Genomic DNA, 21,949 nt, shown 5'->3' with positions numbered 1-21,949 from the left:
AGAAGGCCACAAGTTCGGTCAGGCAGGACTTGCCCTTGGTGAAGCCATGCTGGCTGTCTCAAACCACCTTCCTGTCCTCAGCATAGTTTCTGGGAGGATCTGTTCCATGGTCTTCCCAGGCACAGAGGTGAGGCTGACAGGTCGGTAGTTCCCAGGGTCCTCCCTTCCACCCTTTTTAAAGATGGGTGTAATGTTTCCCTTTTTCCAGTCACCAGGGACTTCACCTGACTGCCATGACTTTTCAAATGTCATGGAGAGTGGCTTGGCAGCTACATCAGCTAATTCCCTCAGGACTCTATGATGCATCTCATTAGGTCCCATAGACTTACATATGTTCGGGTTCCTCAGGTGGTCACAAACCTGATATTCTTTTGCAGTGGGAAGGACTTTGCTCCCCCAGTCCCTGTCTTGCAGTCCGTCCACTCAAGAGGTGTGGGAAGAGAGCTTGCCAGTGCAGACTGAGGCAAAAGAGTTGTTGAGTACATCAGCCTTCTCCTCATCCGTTGTTACCAGTTTGCCAGCCATGTTCATCAGGGGGATACACTTTCTCTGACATCCTTTTCTGGATGACATACCTATAGAAGCTGTTCTTATTATTCTTTGCATCCCTTGCCAAGTTCAGCTCCAGCCACGCCTTGGCCTTCTTGACCCCATCCCTACACAAGTGGTCAGCATTCCTATACTCTTCCCAGGATACATGACCCTGCTTCTACTGCCTGTGAGTTTCCTTCTTGCCCTTCAGTTTGACCAGCAGGTCTCAACTCATCCATGCCTTCCTTTCCTGATTTCTTACACCTGGGTATTGAGAGCTCTTGCATTCTATAGAAAGCATCCTTAAAGATCTACCTGCTCTGTTCTGCTCCCTTGTCCCTAAGGGCAGTTTCCTAGAGCATCCCGTTGACTAAATCCTTAAACAGCTGGAATTTTGCTTTTCTAAAATTCAGGGTCCTGACTTTACTCTTCACCTGTCCCATATCCCTCAGGACTGTGAACTTCAGCCCAGGCTGCCTCCAATCTTGATGTCACTGATTAGCTTACTTGCGCTGGTGACCATTGGGTCCAGTATCGTGTCCCCTCTGGTAGGGCTGTCTATTACCTAGCTTAAGAAGTTATCCTCCACACACTCCAGGAGTCTCCTGGATTGCCCACAGCTCACCATCCTACTTTTCTAGCAGATGCCAGGGTGGTTGAAGTCCCCCAGCAGAATGACAGCCTGCGAGCATGATGCCTCCTGTAGCTGGAGTAAGTAGGCTTTGTCAATAGGCTCCCCTTGATCAGGCAGCTGTAGTGAACACCAACTACAGGGTTCCCTTTGTTGCCTCAGTCTCTAATTCTTACCCATAAGCTTTCAACCTCTCGTGGCTATTATTCAGACAGCTCTTCACAATCTATCCATTTCTTGACATAGAGGGCAACCCCTCTGCCCCTCCTTCCTCACCTGTCCCTTCTCAACAGCCTGTAGCCATCAATAGCTGCACTCCAGTCATGGGATTCATCCCACCACGTTTCAGTAACGGCAACTAAGCCGTAGCTTTCTAGCAGCATGGTGGCTTCCAACTCCACCTGTTTGTTGCCCATGCTGCGTGCACTGGTGTAGAGGCACTTCAGCTGGGCTGTTGGCCATGTCACCTTCTCAGAGGAACACACCTCTGTTCCTTTGAGGTACTTCACCAGTGTTTCCCTGTTGGCTCCTCTTACCTCAGGAGCCCCTGGCTTATCTCCATAAGACTTCAGGTGTGCTCCAGTGTACCCAGCACGTCTCAGAGCAACAGGCTGGCTGAGGGTCCTTACTAGCACCCTGTCCCTCTAACCTTGGTGTGTCATCCCACAGCTTGTCATGGGCAAGCCTGATATTATTCCCCTCCAAGTCTAGTTTAAAGCTCTGCCAATAAGCCCCACTAGCTCATGAGCAAAGATGCTCTTCCCCCTTTGAGAAAGGTGAATCCCATCTGACGCCAGCAGGCCTGGTGCCACGTAGACCACCCCGTTATTGAAGATGGTCTGATGGACTGCAGGATGAGAAAAAAGGCCAGGGAACAGGACAAAGGGGAATAATGGAACAGCGAGCTTGGCAGGCGGACACAGTGAGAAATGATGGGATAGGCAGTAGTATGGAGATATGCAGACAAAAAGTAAGGGGGAAGACAGAATAAGAGAAAAGGGACAGGGAGCAGGGCAGAGATCAAGAAAGAAACATTAGAGATGAGAGAGGAGGAGAGTGACAAGACTGAGGCAGAGAGATGGAGAAGGGAAAAAAAGGCAGTGATGCGTAGCAGGCCAGGGGGACAAGGAAAGACAGGAGGAAGGACAGAGGGATATAGAAAACAGGTGAGGGACAGGGAGCCAGAAAGTGGGATACTGTGAAAGAGAGAGGGATGGGGAGCAGGACGCTGGGATAGAGAGCCAATGAGAGCAACAGAGAGAATGACAGAGACATGGAGCAAGAGAAAACACAGCAACAGAGAGCAGGACAGAGAGGTGAAGCAATAAATAATAGGGACAGGGAGCAGCACAAAGGGTCAGAGAGAGTAAGAGATGAACAGGAAGGAGGATGGGGACAGTGAGATGCAGAATGGAAAATACCAGCGACAATGAGCAATACAAAGGGAGAGAGGGAGAAAGAAAAGGAAGGAGGGAGAAAGATTCAAGGCAGGGACACGGAGGAGCACATACCGGTGCAGAGAGGAAAAGAACACCAGGGAACAAGCCAGAGAAATTGTGGAGAAAAAAGAGGCAGATGCAGATCAGGACAAAAAGAGGGAAAAGGAAAAAAAAGCGACGGGCTGCAGGACAGAGATGAAGGATGAAAAAAGGAGGGAGAGGGAGCAGGACAAAAGCACCGAGAGAAAAAGAAAAGGGAGTGGTAGAACAAGAGGGAGGAATAAGGAGCAGGACGGAAGGATAGAGAGGAGAGGTACAGGGAAGCAAAAAAATAATCCCAGCAGCATGGGAAAGAGAAGGGGCCAGGAAAGGGGCAGGGAGAGCCTGGGACGCACAAGAAGGGCGACAGGACCTCAAGGGCCCTGGGCTCATCACAGCTCTCCCACGGCCAGGAGCCCCCAGCCTCCAGCACCGCCTTGCCACTAGGCAGCAGCCTGTTAATTAGTCTGTTCTGAACGTTCAGGAGGGTGAGAAATGACTTAACAGCCCAGTTTACACTATCCAAAGGCAGTAACTGCTTGCTGGGGGGTACAGGGGTTTACATTTCCCTGCCCTTTTCCCACTCCCAGCCCAGGCAGTAATCTTCATTGCCTCTGTACCAAAAAGCACCCAAGTGGCTGGAGCATTTCAGTCCTTTGCGTTTGACTGGTGGTTGCTTCTGTCCGTGCCCCCCACCCCATTACCCACGGAGGAGAAGGAGCACAGGGAACCTGTGGAACAGGGAGGGGGGGGGGGGGGTCCCCCGGAGTGAGCCCCAGGGATTGCTGTAGGGGTCTGCACCTCACCTCGGTGTTGTGGGAGCGACAGTGTTGTGAGGTGAACTTAACAATTCATTAAATGACAGTAAATAACCTTGATAGCTCAAGGATGCTTGTGAATAGGCCTCCTGGTTAACCAGAGATGACTGGAACTAAAGAATGCTTACATCTAGATAAGCAGAACGCTATTGAAGCTCACAACTCTTGCAACAATTTGAGACCAGAAGGTTGATGGGCCAACTCGTGACCATAAAGAGGAACCCAGGGTTCACGGCAAGGACACTAAGAAGTGCCCTTTCACAAGCACTAGGGACCACCAGGCATCTCTAAAGACCCCCATGGAAGCCCCACAGAGACCCAGGCCGCCTGCGTAATGACTATGTAAATATGATGATTAGTCCCAGGAAATAGATTGAATAAGTATAATCATTCTGGGAAACTCAATGCATATGTATGTAACAGGGTAATACAAGCTTTGACTGATGCAACGTACGGCATGCACGATAGGCTAAGCGATCCTCCGTGCATCCGGCGCTGCAATAAAGAATGCCTGCTGCTTAATACTACATTGGTGTTAATGAGTTCATTTCCCGATTTCGGTGACAACGGCAGTGAGACAACACGTGCTGGCGAGAGATTTAAAAAAAATAAGGCGACACGGATGACGTCCTGAAGGCAGGCCAGAAGAGACCGAAAGCTGTTTTGGGTGAGAGGGGCAGCTACGCTTAGCAGCGCGTCTGAGCAGACCAGATGCGAGCGGCTGATCTGCAGATGAGCGACGCGCTGGTGATCCTTGGGCTTTTTTGCGGTGGTTGCACCTTTCCTCACCTCTGTGCTATCAGCACTCTGCTCTCCTGATCCTGCATACACACAAGGCTTCTTGTGCAGGCTTTGTCACTGAGGTAAGAAACACCGCACGATGTTACTTACCCCCCTGCCCTCCAGCCTGCAAAGTAATTAGACGTGAAGCAAGGAAAGCAAACGGGCACGGCAGTATATTAGATGTCCTTAGCAGATGACTAGAGCCCTGGAGGTTCCATCTTTGCTCGGTACAGGAGCGTGGCTCAGCACTCCGTGCCGCTCCTGCCAGCGAGGCGCAGTACTTCGGGGGCTGGATGGGCTGCTCTGCCAACGGGTCGGCTGAGCAGCTCAGCTCCTTTGGCTGCCTAATTCGCCTCCTTAAAACAAACACTGGCTTTCTTTAATTCATACCCCTCTAAATCTCTCCCGGCCTGCAAGCCATTTTCAGCTAGCAACACAGCTGAAATACAGTGCTGGCAGAAATCTAGCTGTCGTCTTGCTCTGATGGCAAAGGGCTTTTGTAACTTGAACCCCAGATTGTTTTGGCATCAAGACCACAGGGCAAGAAATACGCCTCTACTTAAACAAGCGAGACACCTGCCAAACAGCTGGGCACAGTGATACGTGGCTGCCTGTGACCGACACCTTTTTCTGCTAAAAGCAGAGCACGGTTCCCTTGTGACGAGCCATTAGCAGCGCGGAAAGGAACTCAGCTTTTCCTGCACAGGGAGCGTGCAGCAGCCTGTTGTCGTCCCAGCCCTTTGCCCTTGAGAAAGCGGCTGCCTGGAGCAGAACCGCTGCTGCCCAAGGGGAAAGGAATGACCGGGTGTAAAGCTCGCCAGGGTGCCGGTGTCCCATGCAGAGTTGGTGACCTCGGCAGCCTGACACACAGTGCCAAGCTGACAACCCGAGAAGGAGGTACAAGGGGTGGCAGTTTCTGCAACAACCGTACTTTCCAGATGAGCTGGACAGAGTAAAAGGTGAGAGAAAGGGTCCCTCGAGAGGCAGAATCGCTGTAGGTTGTGCCACGGCCGTTTCGCTCTTTGCCTTTGGCAGAGTTACTTCCCAGCGGTTGGGAGAGAGCTGTGCTCGCACCGCCCGAGTACCGCTGCCTATGGAGCAAAAGGCACTATAAAGCAGCAACGAAGAACAAGGACAGCCTATCGGGATGGTAGGAATAACATGGAGAGCCTAAAGCATCAGCCAGGCAGGGCTTGCAACTAACCTTGTGCCGCCGTTTAATCCCAACCGGCAATGAAGCACCACACAACCGCTCACTCGCTCAGAATCGGAAGGGCAAAAGTGAGAAAACTCATGGCTTGAGGTATCAATAATTAAAAAGAAATAACAACAACAATAAACGGTAAGGAAAAGAAGAAAAAACCTAACAGAGAAAAACAAAACCCAAGAAAGGCAAGTGATACAAATGAAAACAATTGCTCACCACCAGCCAACCGATGACCGAGCAGCACCCCCCCCCCCCCAAAAACTCCAGCCCCAGTTTTATTGCCATGCATGACCTCATGCAGTCTGGAAAATCCCTTGGGTCCCTTGGGGTCAGCTGTCCGGGCTGTTGTGAGCAGCCAGAACAGCCCTTGCTGCTGTGCAAGCGCCGCTCAGCCATGACTGATGCGACCCCCCCTGCCCAACGCTGTCCCCAGCGCAAACCCAAAACACAGGAGGAGGGAGACTGGGGTGGGAGTGGGATGCAGGGAAGTTGGCGGGGGGGGGAGGGTGTCGGAGTTTGGGGGGGTTTGGGGTGCAAGCAGCGCCCCAGGGGTCCAGAGGGTTATGGGGGGTGTGTGGTGTGGAATATGGTGGGGTGGAGCAGGGCTTGAGGGGGAAAGAGGATGGGGGGGAGTGGGGGCACGATATAGGAGGGCAGGGGATGCGGCTGGCGTGCTGGGGGGGGAAAAACTCGCGTGGGTAAAGGGGGTGGACAGGAAAGACAGGCATGGGGGGAGGCGTGGGGGAGACAGAGACGGGCAGTGTGGGGAGGGAAGAGGGAGACAGACAGACACGGTGGGGTGAAGAGACAGACAAACGGACATGGCAGGGGAGGGGAAGAGACATGGACACGGGGGAATAGACGCAGCCACGGACAAGGAGGGGGGGAGACACACTCAGGGACACAGGTGGGGGGCAGAGACCCACCCACGGACACAGAGCAAGGAGGGGAACAGACACATGCACGGACATGGGGTGGGGGAGAGACACACCTGCAAAAATCGATCAGCCCAACACTAGCAGAATACACATTTCTTCAGACCGAGTGTGATATAATGCACTTCAGCTTGTTTGTTTCATAAAAAATAAAAGTCTCTGTCACGAATACTTCTATTTGCAGTGCAAGCCAGCCTAGGCAAACACGTCGAGGTTTCCCATGAGAAATTTGTTAGATTATTTGCGGCAGTAGAGAATGTGTACTTTTTAGGGCTTTTATACTCCATTGGTATCGATAAATGTTAGCAGTTTTTATAGCAAATGACAACGGAAAAAAAGCTTCTTGGAGGGCTTCATGTGCCTGGGAACATGGAAATAGTTGGGAAGGCACAACCAGGTCTCAAATAACTCTGGGGTCCACTCTTGCTTAGACGCCTGCATGTGGAAACTTCCTAAGCATTGTCCAGAGAGAGTTTGGACTTGGCCATCTGAATCAAGTACTGGCAAAACAATATTTCTACTTGACAGCCACATTGTGCCATTGCCAAGGCCTTTACAGTAATCCACAGGTAATTACCTAGCTCTGGGGTGCTTAAGGACTCTAATTTTACCTGCTACATTAAATGCAGGTAAATTACATTGTAATTTTGTAAATTACATTATTATGTAAATATCATAGATGCTTTCCTATTTATTAGTATTTAATGTAAGCAACTGCTGTAACTGTTTTAGATGCAGGGAACTACTGTGCAGAGGGTCAAGGGAGTCCATGCAGCGTTGTGCCTCTGAAGCACGTGAATGTCGTACCTCAGTCCCGCTCCGGGTGCAAGCCCTGCAAAAGGCTCCAGGGAAGGAAGCCCCGAGGCTGGGTTTGGGATCTCTGAAACAATAAAGAGGAACCGTGGCTCTCATGGTCCCTTTCTGCTGTTCTCTGGCCCTTCTGCCCAATAAAAAGATCATTAACCGAAGGGATAAACAGGCTCCCCGCAATCCGCCAGATGACACTGTAGGTGACTGCGTGGCATCACGTTGGCTAATGCTTCCCTTCCCTCAGCGTCTTGTTCCTGGGATATTATGTTGTATAGACAAGTGTTTTGTGTGTTACCAACAAGAAGTTAATGATTTGTCTTCTTTTCCCTAGGTTAATCAGCATGGAAGGTTGCATGCTAATGAAACTCAGTCTGAAGAAAGGATTATATATACAGCACAATGCAGGTATAATTCATAATGCAAGCCAGTTTTCAATGACGGCCACTGCTATTAATTAAATCTCTCCACAGAATCTGCAATTTTCATGTATTAGAATAAAAGATTGCCCTGTGAATAGTGATCCTTCGTGCTTCAGAATTGAAAGGTTAAAAGAAAAATCTACATCTCACCTTATGAATTTTTCCCTAGTTATGTACTATGTGAGTCACTAAGACATCCCTTAAAACACTGTTAGGTCCTAACCTTCTCAGCTATGGATTTACCTTGAAAAAAACATCATTTCTGCAGTGTAAGATTTAAAAATGAGATATTCCCTATAAAGGCTAGGAATTATTAATCTAAAGCTACTTCCAATTCTGTTGACTACAAGTATTTAGAATATTATTTACAGACTGAACAGATAAAACAAATTCTTTCAAATTTTACTCTTATTCTTGCAAGCACCTGCTGAGCAAACACAAACCCTACATTGGAACGTGACTATCTTTGGTTTTGATAGATCAAACCAGTCTAATAAAGACAAATACATTTGCATATTACTAACTGAGAACATAAGTTAAAGATGACACAGCACGGTGACAAAGACTCCATAGTCTTTCAGACACCAAAACACTTTGTCCAATGGAATTTGAATTGCAGGTTTATGTACAAAGTGCAGGCAAGGATCCTTGTTTTTCACGTGCATTTCCAATGTTTTCAAAATAAATGCAAAGTTTTAGAGACAGATTGGGTGTCAGTGTTTGGGGAAACTATCATCTCAGCGAAGGCACTGAGAACCTTTAGTTACTTTTGACATCATAACTGCACATACTCAGCATTCCTAAACGAGTGAGGAAAGCACAAACTGGACAAGCAGAAAATGAGAACACACATAATCAAGTGTATTTAAGTATATATATGTATAGATACACACACATTAAGATGGAACAAACCCAGCAAGATAGTAGGTATAGTTCAGCCAAAGTTTAGGATCAATATCTCACGTGCCCAAGAACATATGGCCTGTTTTATGACCACAACCCTACAACTAGAAGGCAGGACATAGAGAAGTGATGAATGAAGCTTAATATTGTAGTAATAGCTGTGCAGTGGATATACATTTGCCCACAGCATGATATGAGGAATGTTTTATGCATTAAACGTTGCCATTTCTCTACACAAAAGCATTCCTGTTATGTCTTAGGGACGAATGTTTTCTCTAAAGCCAGGAAAGAGTGAATCACAGTATATTCTGCAGTATATGAAAGAGTTTAAATTGCCACCTAATTTGTTTTGTTCGAATTTAGAAAGAATATTGATTTATTTTTGTCTGATGCATAAACATTTGGCACTGAATTAATCACAGTTCTGTTTTTGAAGCGAGTAGCTTCAGGGCTGGTACAACTCTAACATACACAGCCAGTACAGTATGCGTGGAAAGTATAAACACAAAGATAACAGAATCCATTTCATCTCTTCCTAACTATAACATATATAGCAATTTGATGCAATCTGTTAAAAACTTATTATTATCTAGAAATTATTAAGTTTTAAGTAACTAATTATTAAGCTGGAAATTAAGAGCAGAGGCATTAGAGTACAATCTTGCCCATATGCTTATGAGTAAATAGTTAATTCTGAAAACATGAGTTAAATTCTGAAATCCCATAAATTTTGGAAAAAAAGCCCAACAAGGTGTTTCTATAGAGTTATCAATCCTTTTTAATTTACAGAAAAAACCGCAACTTATTATGCAACTGAAATGTGCAAAAAACTACGGTGCTTAATTTCACTGAAAATGGCAAGGAAACAATAAAATGGTGAATAGAAAATCCAAGTTTTTCAGAGCAGAAAAGGAAAAAATACACAAGCAACCAGGCATTCCAAACTTGCAGTGCTTCTCAAAACTACATTACTCAAACACTTTCTTTCCCAAGGAATATATTTTTGTGACAAGGTCTTTCCTACCTAATCCTCCACCCCACCCCGTGGCTGCAGAGACCGAAGTCCCTTGGGATGTGCGTAACGTACAAATTCCTCCTCACTTTGAGTGGCAGAAAGACTAAAGGACACCAAAGTTAACCAAGCAGAAGCTGACCCACCCTACTGACTGCTTTGCTCAGCCTGGATTTAACATGCACAAGAAACACTATTTTTGCTGTGCTAATGGGACTGAAGCCTAAATAAAAAACTATTTCATATTTTGCATATATTGCCACAATCTACTTGTCGGGTTTGTTATGTATACCACGCACATTTCTCTCTTCTTAGTAATAAAGTTTATATCATTTTGAACTAGATTTGAAGAGAGGCAGTGTGTCATTAGACCAAGTGTTATAATGGCAAAACACACACCAGCTTTCAGGCACACAAGCCTCTCTTATAAACGGTACAACATTGCATAACCAGTAAAAAGCATAACAATAATATACAATTATCTGGTCAAGAGAATTATGGCTCAATAGCATATAAATATTTATTTTGCTAAGTCTTAACTCTCCATTCAGTGAGAAATGTTACTTAATAATATATATTTTCACTAAGATGCTGGTATTTTTCTACTACATGAGCTTTATCATTGTGCACAATGGAGGAAAAGAAGCACAACTGTATAAAAGTAGGACAAGACTCAGCTCTTACTCATGGCTTTAACAGTGCAGAAATTTCTGCACCTATATGTATAATTAACATACTTTGGTTGGTTGATGTACTCATTTGCATAAATATCATCAGGATCTCTTTGCTAGCCCATAAGAGAAAAGAAAAAACCCTTCCCTGAGTTTGGTAAGGGAGGTAGTTGCCTATATAAGGAGGAGCAGCAACCTATACACAGGGAATCTGGTGTGATTTCAGTTTCCCATCCCCTTCTGAAATGTTGTGAAAGGATTTGAGCAGCCTGAGCTTCCAGAAGACAGCTGGTGGCTGCTTAACATGTAATACTCTGTACCCAATCCCTGTTTCCTCTAGGTATATATATATATATCTATCTCCTCTAAGCATATATATTCCTCTCCTCATAGCTCTTCTAGAAAGTCCTCCAGAAGAAAAACTGTCCTTGGCCAGCACTACATTTGACAAAATTTTTTGGATGCATTCCTCAACCTGGGGCTTGGCACCTGCCTACTCCCTTGTGACAAGGGGCAGTAGCTGTGGCTGCATCCCTGCACTCGAGAGGGCAGCTGGAGTTACTGGGCTGGAAGAAAACTCCTTCCTTTCTCCTCCGCAAGCAAGCAAGGTGCCAGTTCCCTCGGAGAGCCTTCTGTGCCGGGGCGATCCCCACGTCAAGCAGTGCTGCTGTGCCGGCACAAAGAGGGTCACAGGGCAAGTGTGAGTCATGGCTTAAAATAGCAGCAGGCACAAGACGGGAATTTCAGACTGCGGCACAAAATTCCGTACAGGGCAGCACGGCAAACAAAAGTGCTCTGACTGAAAAAGCGGGTAGCTAAACACAGCTCTTGTTAAGGGCAGGCTGATATTACAGTTAAAGAGTGTTGGCATTTTGAAACAGGCCCAGCAGTGCAGAGCTAACGTAATACCCCTGTTTAGATGCCTTGCTTTTTACCTCCAAATAAAGGGTTATTTTCAATAGGCGTTGCCATTAGGAACAAACAGCAGTCTGTAAGTGGGTAAAAATTACTCGTTTCTGCTCTGTTCCTGTTCAAACAACAGGGGAGCGTTCTGGGTAACGCCTGTGACAGGGAAAGCAAGATAGAGCGTTTGCATCCGAGGGCCTGACTGATGCCGGGTGAAGACAATGAAGTCTAAGGGCTGCGACAGAGGACAGGCAGGAGGAAAGTCGACAAGGCGTCCAAGGGAAAGTGTGTGAAAGTGTGCTAAAGGGAGATAGCTAATATGAAGGTCAGGAGAGAACAAGGGAAACCAGCAGAGACAAGTAAGAGCAGAGACCAAGGGAAAAAAAGACTGAAATCTACCGGAGTTTATTGGAGAGTGCCATGGCCACGCTGCGTGGGCTTAGAAAGACAACCAGATGAGATAGACGGTGCCCGCGCTTGTCGTCCGCTTGTAATCTTTTTTAATATCGTTGCTGTTCTGGTGACTCACAGGCGCCAGCTTCCAGAGGGAAGGTGGGAGAGACGCCTTTGTCCACCTCGGCGGCCTGCCTCTGCCTCAGCGAGTCACCGTCGTCCCCTTAGCTCTGGCGCAGCTGCCGGGCGTTTTGGAAGCGCGTCCAGCCTGGGTAATTCTGGATAGCGAGGCTTTCCCTGGGACGCCTGAGGGCAGACACGAGGGGTGGGCGCCATGGAACGCCTGAAGATGGCGGTTCTCCCACCTCACCTCCGGCCTTCCGAGGTCAAAGTCGTCTGCGTCACAGGGAAGGTGAAAGGAGGGAGGCATAAGCCTTTTCTTGTAGTATAGAAATAAAAATGCTTACTTTTCTCCAAGGATTGGGTCTGCGTCTCTGCAATAGCCATTACTTATTTATAAAAATTAGGCAGCCTCCTCAGAAGCATTACGACCACCGCGGAGGAACATGGATTGTCCTACACGGGCTAGGCCCTGGTTTCTGTTGCAATATCAGTACCGGAGACACCACGTAACCTTTTAGTAAATGTTAGATTTTTATTTTTTTTTAATTTACAGTTTACTTCACGTATGTACGATGGGCCGAACACCAACCCCAACGAACGAAATTAAACAAAACGCACCACTACAGGACTTAAAAGCTGTATTTACCGATAACATCACGATGCTTAAGGTTGAAAAAAGTTTAAATATTCCCTTCATGTACGAAGGGAACCGGGGAGGGGGGGGGGTGGGGTGGGTGTGCTCCAGGCAGATACCACCTCAGGGAGGGGAGCGCAGGGGGGGGCGGCGTCCCCTTCCTCCCGTTGTGTCTTCCTGCCCTGCCCCCGTTCCCCCCCCCCTCCGCCGAGAACTGCGTTGAGCAACCCCATCCGGGTCCTTGTCCGGCGGGCCACGGCCCCACTTGGCATCACGTGGGGCGGTGGAACGAGGCGTGACAGTGGGGTGGGGGGGGAGGAAGGAACAGGGAAGTGCGACCCGGATTCTTGATGTGGGGACAGCTCGGAGATGCTCTGCCGCCGTCGTACTCTCCCCTCCGTCTCTCCCGAACAGGAGTGTCTGTGGCTAGCGAGGCTACCGCTGAGCCTTACTGCCTGGAGCACAACGTTCTGTGCCCCCCCCCCCGGGGGTGGGGCTCTTGCCGTTGGTACGCGCCTGCCAGAGCGCGCCTGCGCAGTGCGGGCAGGGCGGTGCCTGTGTGACTCAGGCGCTGCCATTTTGAGTGGTGGGTCCTCGCTGCGCAGCTCTGCTCCGCGCTCACTCCCTCCCGTGCCGAGGCACAGGCGCAGACCGAGGCGCTGCCGCTCGCTCCTGCCGTCGCCTTCGAGGACGTCCCGGGACCGCCTGGGCGAAGAGAGGCTCGCCTCAGCCTTTTCGTCCTTCTCTCGGCCGTCCCCGTCCTCCGCCGCCGCCGCTCCGGGATCTCTATGCCCGCCGCCCTCCGTAGGAGCCACTAGCGCAGGGACCCGCCGCCGTCTCCTCCTCCTTCCGCTGCTGCCACCGCCGTCGCCTCTTCCTCCTTCTCCTCTTCCTCTCTCCGCCACCATTTCCCCACTCCCCGGCACCGGGGCGCTGAGCTAGACTATGGGGACCAGGTTGGGGCTGAGCAGCGGCAGAGCGGGCGGCCCGGTCACCGTGTCCACTGCAGCAGGGATGGGGGGGCTCCGCGGCTTCGTGGCTTTATCTTGACATGGCTCCTCTCCGTGCTGCTAGCAGCGCCGCCGCCTCCACTGCTCCTCCTGCGCCCGCCGGCTGCGGGTAGCGAGCGGGCCACGGTCTCGGTCTCTTGCCTGAGTCTCTCAGTCTCTTGCTTAAGTGGGGGGGGAAGTTTTGGGAGGGGTTCCTTTTTTTGTTTTTTTTTTTTTCTTTTTTCTTTTTTTTCCCCTTTTCCTTTCTTTTTTTCTTTTTGTCAAGAGAGGAGGGGGAATACTTTTTCCCCTCTTCTTAACCTGGTCTGACGAATTTGCTAACCTAAAAACTTTTAACCCCGACTAATCAAACACCTGGGGGGGAAAATGTCTGGAGAGAGGAAGAAAATAACCTGATAACCAGGGATTTGCTTTTTGGGGGGGAGGGTGTTTTAGAGGTTTAAAATTGCAACCTAGACTTGCAATTAAAAAAAGAAACCTCGCAAAAATTTTGACACCGGAAACCTGTTTTGCGAGAAAAGCAGGAGCAAAACTCTCCATGTTTTCCAAGTCGTGACCATGAAGTGAGAGGGGAGACGCCGTGCTACTGTGGGTGTCCCGCTGCCCTGGGCATAGGCTGCCCGCTGCAGCCTCTGCCGTCTTGTGTAGAGAGAGGCCTAAGGAGAAGCGAAAAGCATTGGCCATGCACAGCCTCGGGTAACTGTGCTCGCTGTGGAGCACAGCAGCAGCAGAGAGAGAAGGATCCCCGGGGGATCAGCAGCCCAGGGAGTGTGTGAGGTGTTGGGGGATGTAGGGCTCTCCCACTGGTAAGGAGCCCGGGTTTGGGGCACTGATTTGGGTTTTAGTCTCTAGGTGAGATAATACTGTCCCTTGAACCCCTGCCCGCCCCTCGTCTATGGCCATCATGATCCCTCTTCTCTTTGGCAGCAGTAGCCTCAGGGCAATGATGTGCCTGATGATGAGCAGGATGAAGTTAGAAATGACTCCGCTGTTTTTTCTCTTTGCTCCCCTGCAAACCAGCACTGTGTTGTCTGTAGTTGATTTTGTTGTTGTTGGCAGAGAAATGTCATACCTCCCAGGATGCGCACTCCTCCTTTGCACCCTTTTCTCTGCTCTCCACCAAGTGTAATAATTCTAAAGAAAAAAAAAAAAGACGGGCAACATAGCAATAGTGGAAAGCTGGGAATAATAATCAGTAGAGTCATGAATCTGGCTGGGGTAAAACGCAATTTGTAATTTCAGCTTCATTTTTTTTTGTAAGCAGAGCAAAAGTACCCCCCCCCCCCCCCCCCCCCCCCCCCATGGATTGGGCTTGTGCCAGTTGCTTTTTATTGTACACATAAATTGTGATAAGATTTGTTTTTTGGGTTTTTTCCTCATTCTTACCCACTTATTCCTGCGGCTAAACTGTTCAAATTTTTGTCTTCAAAATTCTTAGGGGTTTTTTTCTTGGTTTATTGTAAAACCTCTTGTCCAGCCATGGCTGGACAACTACTTACTTTGTTTCTTGACCCCTCCAATATGACATTCTCGTAAAATATTGCCTGAGGTGCGGTTTTGGGTTACATTAGTGTTTTATCTATTCAGTCGTATTAGCAGGAATAAAACGACTTGTTTCTGTTGTACTTGAGTCTTACGAAAAGGTGCCCATAGTTTAGCAACAGTTTCCAAAGGCTTTAGTACCACCTGTATTACAAAATGGGGGACCCAAACTCCCGGAAGAAACAAGCTCTGAACAGACTTCGTGCTCAGCTTAGAAAGAAAAAAGAATCTTTAGCTGACCAGTTTGACTTCAAGATGTACATTGCCTTTGTGTTCAAAGACAAGGTAACTTGGTTTTAATATTTCTCTCTTACTGTGTTGTCTGTTGCAATGCACGTCGACTATGCTGTGCAAAGTCTTGCTGCCTGATTGCATCCTATGGTTTATCTTTAATAAATTCCATTGACTTTCTAACATTTTTAAATGGCTAATTGCTATAAAATTTACTTAGTTCATGTTTGCAATTTTGGCTTTTTGTATGTTTGTAGTTTTGTAATGCAGAGGGTGCTAGTGCCTCATTAAATGATTACTTGGTAACTTATGCATTGGGTAAATATTCTTCGAAGTTACTGTAACTCATTAAGCCTAATTGGGGTCTGAATTGCATAATTGTTGGCTGTGAACAGTGGAGTTGGAAAGGGAGACCTGGCTGGAGCGATTGCTAAAGTTACTGCGTTTATCTAGTTAAAGCAGAAGGGAAGACCTGGCAGTTGAAGGGAGGAGTTGTAAAATGCAATACTGAAATGGCCCAAGCACGCAGGCATATGTGAAACTGCTGCTACCATTTTGAAAGGGAGTGGGGAGGGAAAAGAGGAAGTCTTCATTTGCTTGGCTGCCTCGCCTGCTGCTGGATGCTGCTTGTCTGGGCCAGGGTGGTATTTCTAAAGCTAATTAGACCCAGAATTGTAGGAGAGTTTCTGTCCACAGAAGATGAGGAGAAGTAGGTGCTTATAGTGAGTGAATGAGCTGAACAAATGATGAACAAGTGAAAATAGAAGCAAGTGGCAACAGGGTACATAATGTGTGAAATGCCTGTAGATAAGCACTGACATTCTTTAATCCCCTCAAATGTATAGTTTTTGCATTTGCTGTAATAGCTATGTGTGTTTTAATGAAGACTCTCTTCTTTGAACTCTTAATTGAAAAGTTTCCGTGAAATTCCCAAGTTCAGTTTGCTTTTGTTCATCAGTTCTAGTGCAAACAGAGATGGATGTAGTGGGATGTAATTTCTTGGTACTGTCTCATAGTCATAAAGAGAAATACGAATGTTTAGTCAGTGGTAACAATTAGATTTTCTTAGATGATATGACTTTAATAGTTTTAGTTGGAGCATTCATACTACTTTCTGGTTGCTTTGTAGAAATTTGTTGGCAAATGCCTGTTTTAAATCCTGTAAAATTTGCTTATCGCAGTGAACTGGAGATGTCCATCCAGTACCAGTTTGCTTAAAGTAGTAGTTCAGCTCAGCCTAGCTTGGTCAGCAAATAGTTGCCTGTTATGTGTGTTCTGGCTGGGGGTGTGAAGGATTATTTGATAAAATATGCTTTGCCTGTTACGTAGTTCTTAAATAGGTCAAGACTTCTCATGAGCTGTAAGAAAGCTGTTAGAAGGAGACATAGAACTTTAAGTGATTTTACATACAGCAAAAACTCTTCCAAATTCCCCATAATGTTTTGGCCTTGTTTGACAGATACTGAAATATTTGTAGTCAGCATAAAGGTTATTTAGCAGGTTAAAATAGTCCTTCTTTGAGGAGGTTATGACTTCTAGCTAACTTCAGATTGGATCTTGATCACACACTGCTACCAAGTGTGGCATTGAAAGACTTCACTTTTTATAGAAGGCCAACTTTAAAGTATTGCAAAGGCCAGGGCTGGGGAAATGGGTATGGGGAGTGTGTTACTTGATTTGCAAAGAGAAGCTTGCAGAGGGCTCTTGGTCAGCCCAACGTCAAATAAGCTATGTTATAAAAGGGCAGTTCTGTTAATGTTTGGATACAGCCTTAATGTTTGCAAGATTGGCATGTAAATTTGTATCTTTGGAGACTACAAAACCATCTTCAACTTCTTATAAAAAGTTGTTGGACTGATTCTGTTTAATTTATAAAATGTTACATGTAAATTTTAGTGTGGTTTGTGTCAAAGTCCTAACTTTTGATGTGCACTTTATATATGAATGCTAAGAGAAAATCATAAACTCTGAAATAAACTGTTACCTATAATTGCCTAGAAGGGATTGTAATCTTGATGTAACCTGTGCTTTTTTTTTAGAAGAAGAAGTCAGCGCTTTTTGAAGTGTCTGAAGTGATACCAGTCATGACCAATAATTATGAAGAAAATATCCTGAAAGGTGTGCGGGATTCCAGCTATTCTTTGGAAAGTTCCTTAGAGCTTCTGCAGAAGGATGTAGTACAGCTTCATGCACCCCGCTACCAGTCTATGCGCAGGGTAAAGTTCCTCTTGACACTTGCTGAATTCTAGTTTTTCAACACTTGTGCTTGTCCGTGTGAATCTTAAGGCTAATCTTGCTTTTTTTTTCTCCTGTGCTGCATGAGGGTTCTCCAGGCATGTGTTTATGGGATCTAGTTTGAAGGGTTAACAGCCTATGTGTTCTGTTCTGAAATTCTGTTTAAATATGTAGTGCTCAAGCTTGACCTTTCATCTGTCTCACTCAAATATGCCTTGGGAATTATATCTTCTTGCCATCCTTGTCCTTTAGTAGGCATGTGTTAATTCTTGTAATAACTTGCTGTACAACTTAAGTGGGTTTGCTCTGAATATTGGAAGATAGTCTTTGCTAATGTTTTCTTAAAGTTGGAATTTATATTAACTGGATTCTGATACTAAAGCTCAGTGGAAGGCAAGGAAGACTTTAGTTGTGCTACAAGTAATACAAATGGAAAATTACACAAACATGGTAATAAGTACCACCTTTAATTGATGTGCCTGTATAGATTAAGTTGCTTATCTGTATCTTTGACTAGAATGGAGGGAATATAAGTACAGAACTTTACTACTTACAGGACGTGATCGGCTGTACTCAGGAGATGGACTTCATTCTTTGGCCTCGTAACGATATTGAGAAGATAGTCTGTCTCCTGTTTTCTCGGTGGAAGGGATCTGATGAACCCTTTAGGCCTGTTCAGGTATTTGTTTTTGTTTTTATAACTTCAGTAAGTAACTTACACCTGGAGGGGAAGGTAAGTACTGTCTCTTCTTAACCAGTAAGTTGATAATGTATGTGACTTCTGTGGATGTTAAAGTATGCTGTCTGTTTTTTTTTATCAAGTAGTCAGTGTTTTGAATGCCAAATTCTGGTTCCTATCCTTATGCACTGTTATATTAGCACTTCCAAAATTTAACCGTCTGAAGGACCTTTGCAAATGACATGTATGAATAAATACTTGTTTGTACAAGTGGATTAGATGTGGCTTTTAGTACAGTTGAATCTTTGTCTAAATAGGATGGTGTCATTAAGGGTCTGCGAGTTTCCTAAGTTGCTGTATTTTGTTAGATGAAAGAGGGTCTGAGATGGAATTGTTTCATAATAATTTTACCTTGAAATAAACTTCAAACGTTTTTTTTTCAGTAGCCAGCTTTAGCAGTTCACAATGTTACGTGTATTTTCTGTGCTGATTCTGCAATAATGGGAAGCTGTTGGAAGAAATGTGCAGTATTGTTGATGCACAGGGATGTTTTGCCACAACAAGCTAAATCTGGTTTTATACATGCAGTTAAAGTTGTACCTTTGAATTGTTAATCCATTGTTGCAATGACTTAACGTCAATGTTGGCAGAATGAAACTAGGTAATGCTTTAAATAGTGCCAAGACTCAAGTGTGGTGGTGTTGCTGTGGTCCCCAATTTTCTGCTTTTCATAGATGAGAAAAGGAAAGAAACAAAAGTCATGGTAAAGCCCCAGATTGAAGAAGATTAATTGTTAAATGTGAGTTTTAGCTTAATAAATATTTTATTCCCTTCCCTTACACAATGCAGGCCAAGTTTGAATTTCATCACGGTGACTATGAAAAACAGTTTCTGCATGTTCTGAGCCGAAAGGACAAGACTGGAATTGTTGTCAACAACCCTAACCAGTCAGTGTTTCTCTTCATTGACAGACAGCACTTGCAGGTAAGTTCATTTTGTCCCTCTCCTTAACAAGTGTCTTTTAGTGATAAAATACTTTTTCTTAGGAACATCAGTGGTTTTACTGCAAAATACTGAAGTAGAAAAATTGATCATGCATTCATGCTTGCATTTCAGCAGTTTCAGAGGAACCTTACGCTATAAATAGGATTCATACATGCAAAAACTAGCTATGGGCCACAGATGTGTTCACGTAGAATGAATTTAATGTTCTTGTATTGAAAATTAAGTAAGTTCTAAAGTAGACTTAATGGTGCTTTGGAAGAATTAAAACATTGGCTTAATGTGGGTGATATAACAGAAATTATTCAAGTGAAGAATGAACAGAGTAGTGAAAATATTTTGGGCATTACAGGTCACAGTCTAATTTTGAGTTTGGGCTTTTGAGTTTATGCAGATGAAACAGTGGGCTTTAAATGCCTGTGGTTCCACAACCAGCAGCAAGCTAATAATTGGGCTGGATCTGCTGGGGGTCTGCCTGTTAGTCTTGAGTTAACTTTCATTTCATGTTTAATAGTTTTTCTTTGGGTTTTCTTTGCCTCTAGACTCCAAAAAACAAAGCTACAATCTTCAAGTTATGCAGCATCTGCCTGTACCTGCCACAGGAGCAGCTCACTCACTGGACGGTTGGTACCATAGAGGATCACCTCCGTCCTTACATGCCAGAGTAAGGTACTGGCCAGCAAAATGGGGAAGATCACAGAATGCAGCAGTGGATTTTCACTTTCCTCACCACTTTATTCTTTCAGAATTTAGAAGAAAATGGACTCATGTTCAGAACACTATACATTGTGAAACTTGATCATCCTGGATTTTTTTTATCATTTGTATCTCAGAACTTTACAATTTTTTTTAGATGTTTTCTGCATGGACCTTGTGAAAGAGAGGATGCTCTGCACGCTTCTGCACTGCATCAGCATCTTACTAAAATGTGAAATGAAGGGACTGTACACTGAAACAAATGTATCCGAAAGCACAAAGTGATCATTTGTGGTGGTGTTCCCATTCGTGCTGGTCATGCCCCCTGACATCTATAATGTTAACCATCATTATTTGGAGGGTGAGAAGTGAATGTAACGGGTATAAAAGCCTTATGCTTTGCTGTTAATGATTGTATCAAAGAGCACTATCATTCATTTTAATGAACAGAAAAGTGGCTATTACAATAGGAAGTAAATGCGGGAAAGCTTTCTTTAAAAAAAGGCATCTCATTTAATGTGTAGGCATTTTTTGCCTCTTTTATTTTGCTGGGCCATGTCTAAGTTTACTGGCACTTTTGTTTTGGATCTCTTTCCCCAAGTTGCTGTATAACTGTATGAAAGTATTCTTTTTGAGTTGGATGCGTTTATACAGATGAGACAGACCTGGAGTCTGAAGTTGCTAAAGCAGCTAAAAATAAAGTAAAATAATAGCTGCAGAAACAATGTTGGTAGAGGATTATTTTTTCTTGAGAGTTGAGACTTGTAAACTTGCAGGTGAACTGTGCAGGACATACTGGTTTCTAAAACATTTCTTATGGAAAACCCGTTGAGGTTTTTTCTTTTGGAATAGACATTATAAAACAATGTAAAATAGTGTTTGGAGTGTCAAAAGTTGGTTCTGACAGAACATTTTAAGATTGTGCAATGATAAAAGGAAGACTACTGTATAGTTTTGATGACAAAGAAGGCTCTGCTTAAGGGTTGAGTACTTTACTGGAGTAAAACTGCATAAGCCTGCTCCCTTTGGATAAAACTAGTGCTTACCTGTTAAAAACTTGTATTTAGCTTTTGTTTGGAATTGGAAAAAATTGGAACTTAAATAAAATTAGGTGAAAGATGACTGGTTTTATTTATGGAAATCCTATGAATTGAATTTTAGCAGTGTCTTGCATCTTGGCAGTGTCACCCATTGCAAACACTGAAAATGTACAGGCTGTAAAATGGTATTAAGATTAGCAAAGGTGGTGTTCTGTATGTGGGCAGTATGTTCTGAAAAGTAGCTGTTGGAAATAATTGAATTACTAGCATACTAGTGTATTGGTGCATGGATATTTTTAGTTCTTTGGTCATCCTACAGGTTAAACTGGAGCTCCTTAGAAAAACACCACCCAAAAGCTGCAACTTCACATTAGTAAATGCCTTAAGTTACAAAGAAATATGTTGAAAATGCTGCTCTACAGAATGCCAAGACTTTATTCTAGAGTATTTACTAACCACCATACCTGCTAATAGTACTTAAAATTTCCTAGCTTTAAGTGCTCCTTCAAATGGCCTGTAAGACATAATACCAAGTGTCCACGTGAAGCCTGAGAGACATTTTGTAGGGTCTTGAACGCTCAAGTTTCATGAGTTTTGATTTTGTTTCTTCTTAATTTGTTATTTTGGACATCTTGCAGCAGTGAGAGTATGGCCATGGTTATCTTGGTTAGCAAAGCAAATGACTTAGTCCTTGCATTAGGAGTTTTGGTTTTCTTCGTTCTGATTTCTTGTAGAAGAAGCCTCAAGATGTTAGCCTGAGTGGCTGCATACAATGCTTTTTTAAATGTCAGCAATGGTATGATCCTTAACTTTAATTCTCTGTATTACAGGGAACAACCTCTTCAGTTTAAGGCTTTTTTAGTTTTGTGTGGGATGCACAGGCTACTTATTTGTTCTTTGTGACGGTGATCCCAGAGTTAAATAATACTTTGCTTTCTTGGGAGACATGGTTGTGTAATACTAATTTTGTTAAATGTGGTCTATTCTACCCAGCTAACAAACGTTACACTTTTGCTGTGCTATCAGGTTGAGTTGATAGCTATCTGCATTGTGTAAGTTGTGGAAAAAAGATAAAGGGGAATAATAGGCTTCAGAGCATGAGAATCTCAGGGAGTGTATGAGAGTTTGTTCTGAAATCATTTGGCATCTTTGAAAGGTGTCTCTTTTTCCACCTAAACAGGATGACTTTTGAGGGAAAAGATTAAACTTGAAATTGTCCCACTCCTCCTCAAAGGAGCTTCTAGTTCAATCTCGGAATAT

The 21,949-nt window shown here is 45.0% G+C and overlaps 1 protein-coding gene across 1 annotated transcript; it reads left to right on the top strand.

The window, feature by feature from the left end:
• Positions 1-12,790: 12,790 nt before the first annotated feature.
• Positions 12,791-20,145, top strand: C27H6orf62 (chromosome 27 C6orf62 homolog). The gene is made up of 5 exons (XM_049830495.1): positions 12,791-15,091; positions 17,077-17,253; positions 17,829-17,951; positions 18,801-18,935; positions 19,496-20,145. Exons 1-5 carry the CDS (start codon positions 14,963-14,965, stop codon positions 19,619-19,621), a joined length of 690 nt encoding a protein of 229 aa, XP_049686452.1. The 5' UTR covers positions 12,791-14,962; the 3' UTR covers positions 19,622-20,145.
• The last annotated feature ends 1,804 nt before the right edge of the window (positions 20,146-21,949 follow it).

The sequence above is a fragment of the Accipiter gentilis genome, chromosome 27 (genome assembly GCF_929443795.1).
Source record: "Accipiter gentilis chromosome 27, bAccGen1.1, whole genome shotgun sequence".
Classification (NCBI taxonomy): domain Eukaryota; kingdom Metazoa; phylum Chordata; class Aves; order Accipitriformes; family Accipitridae; genus Astur; species Astur gentilis.
The sequence above is the reverse complement of the archived record's forward strand: the minus strand, read 5'-3'. Positions and strand labels throughout refer to the sequence as shown.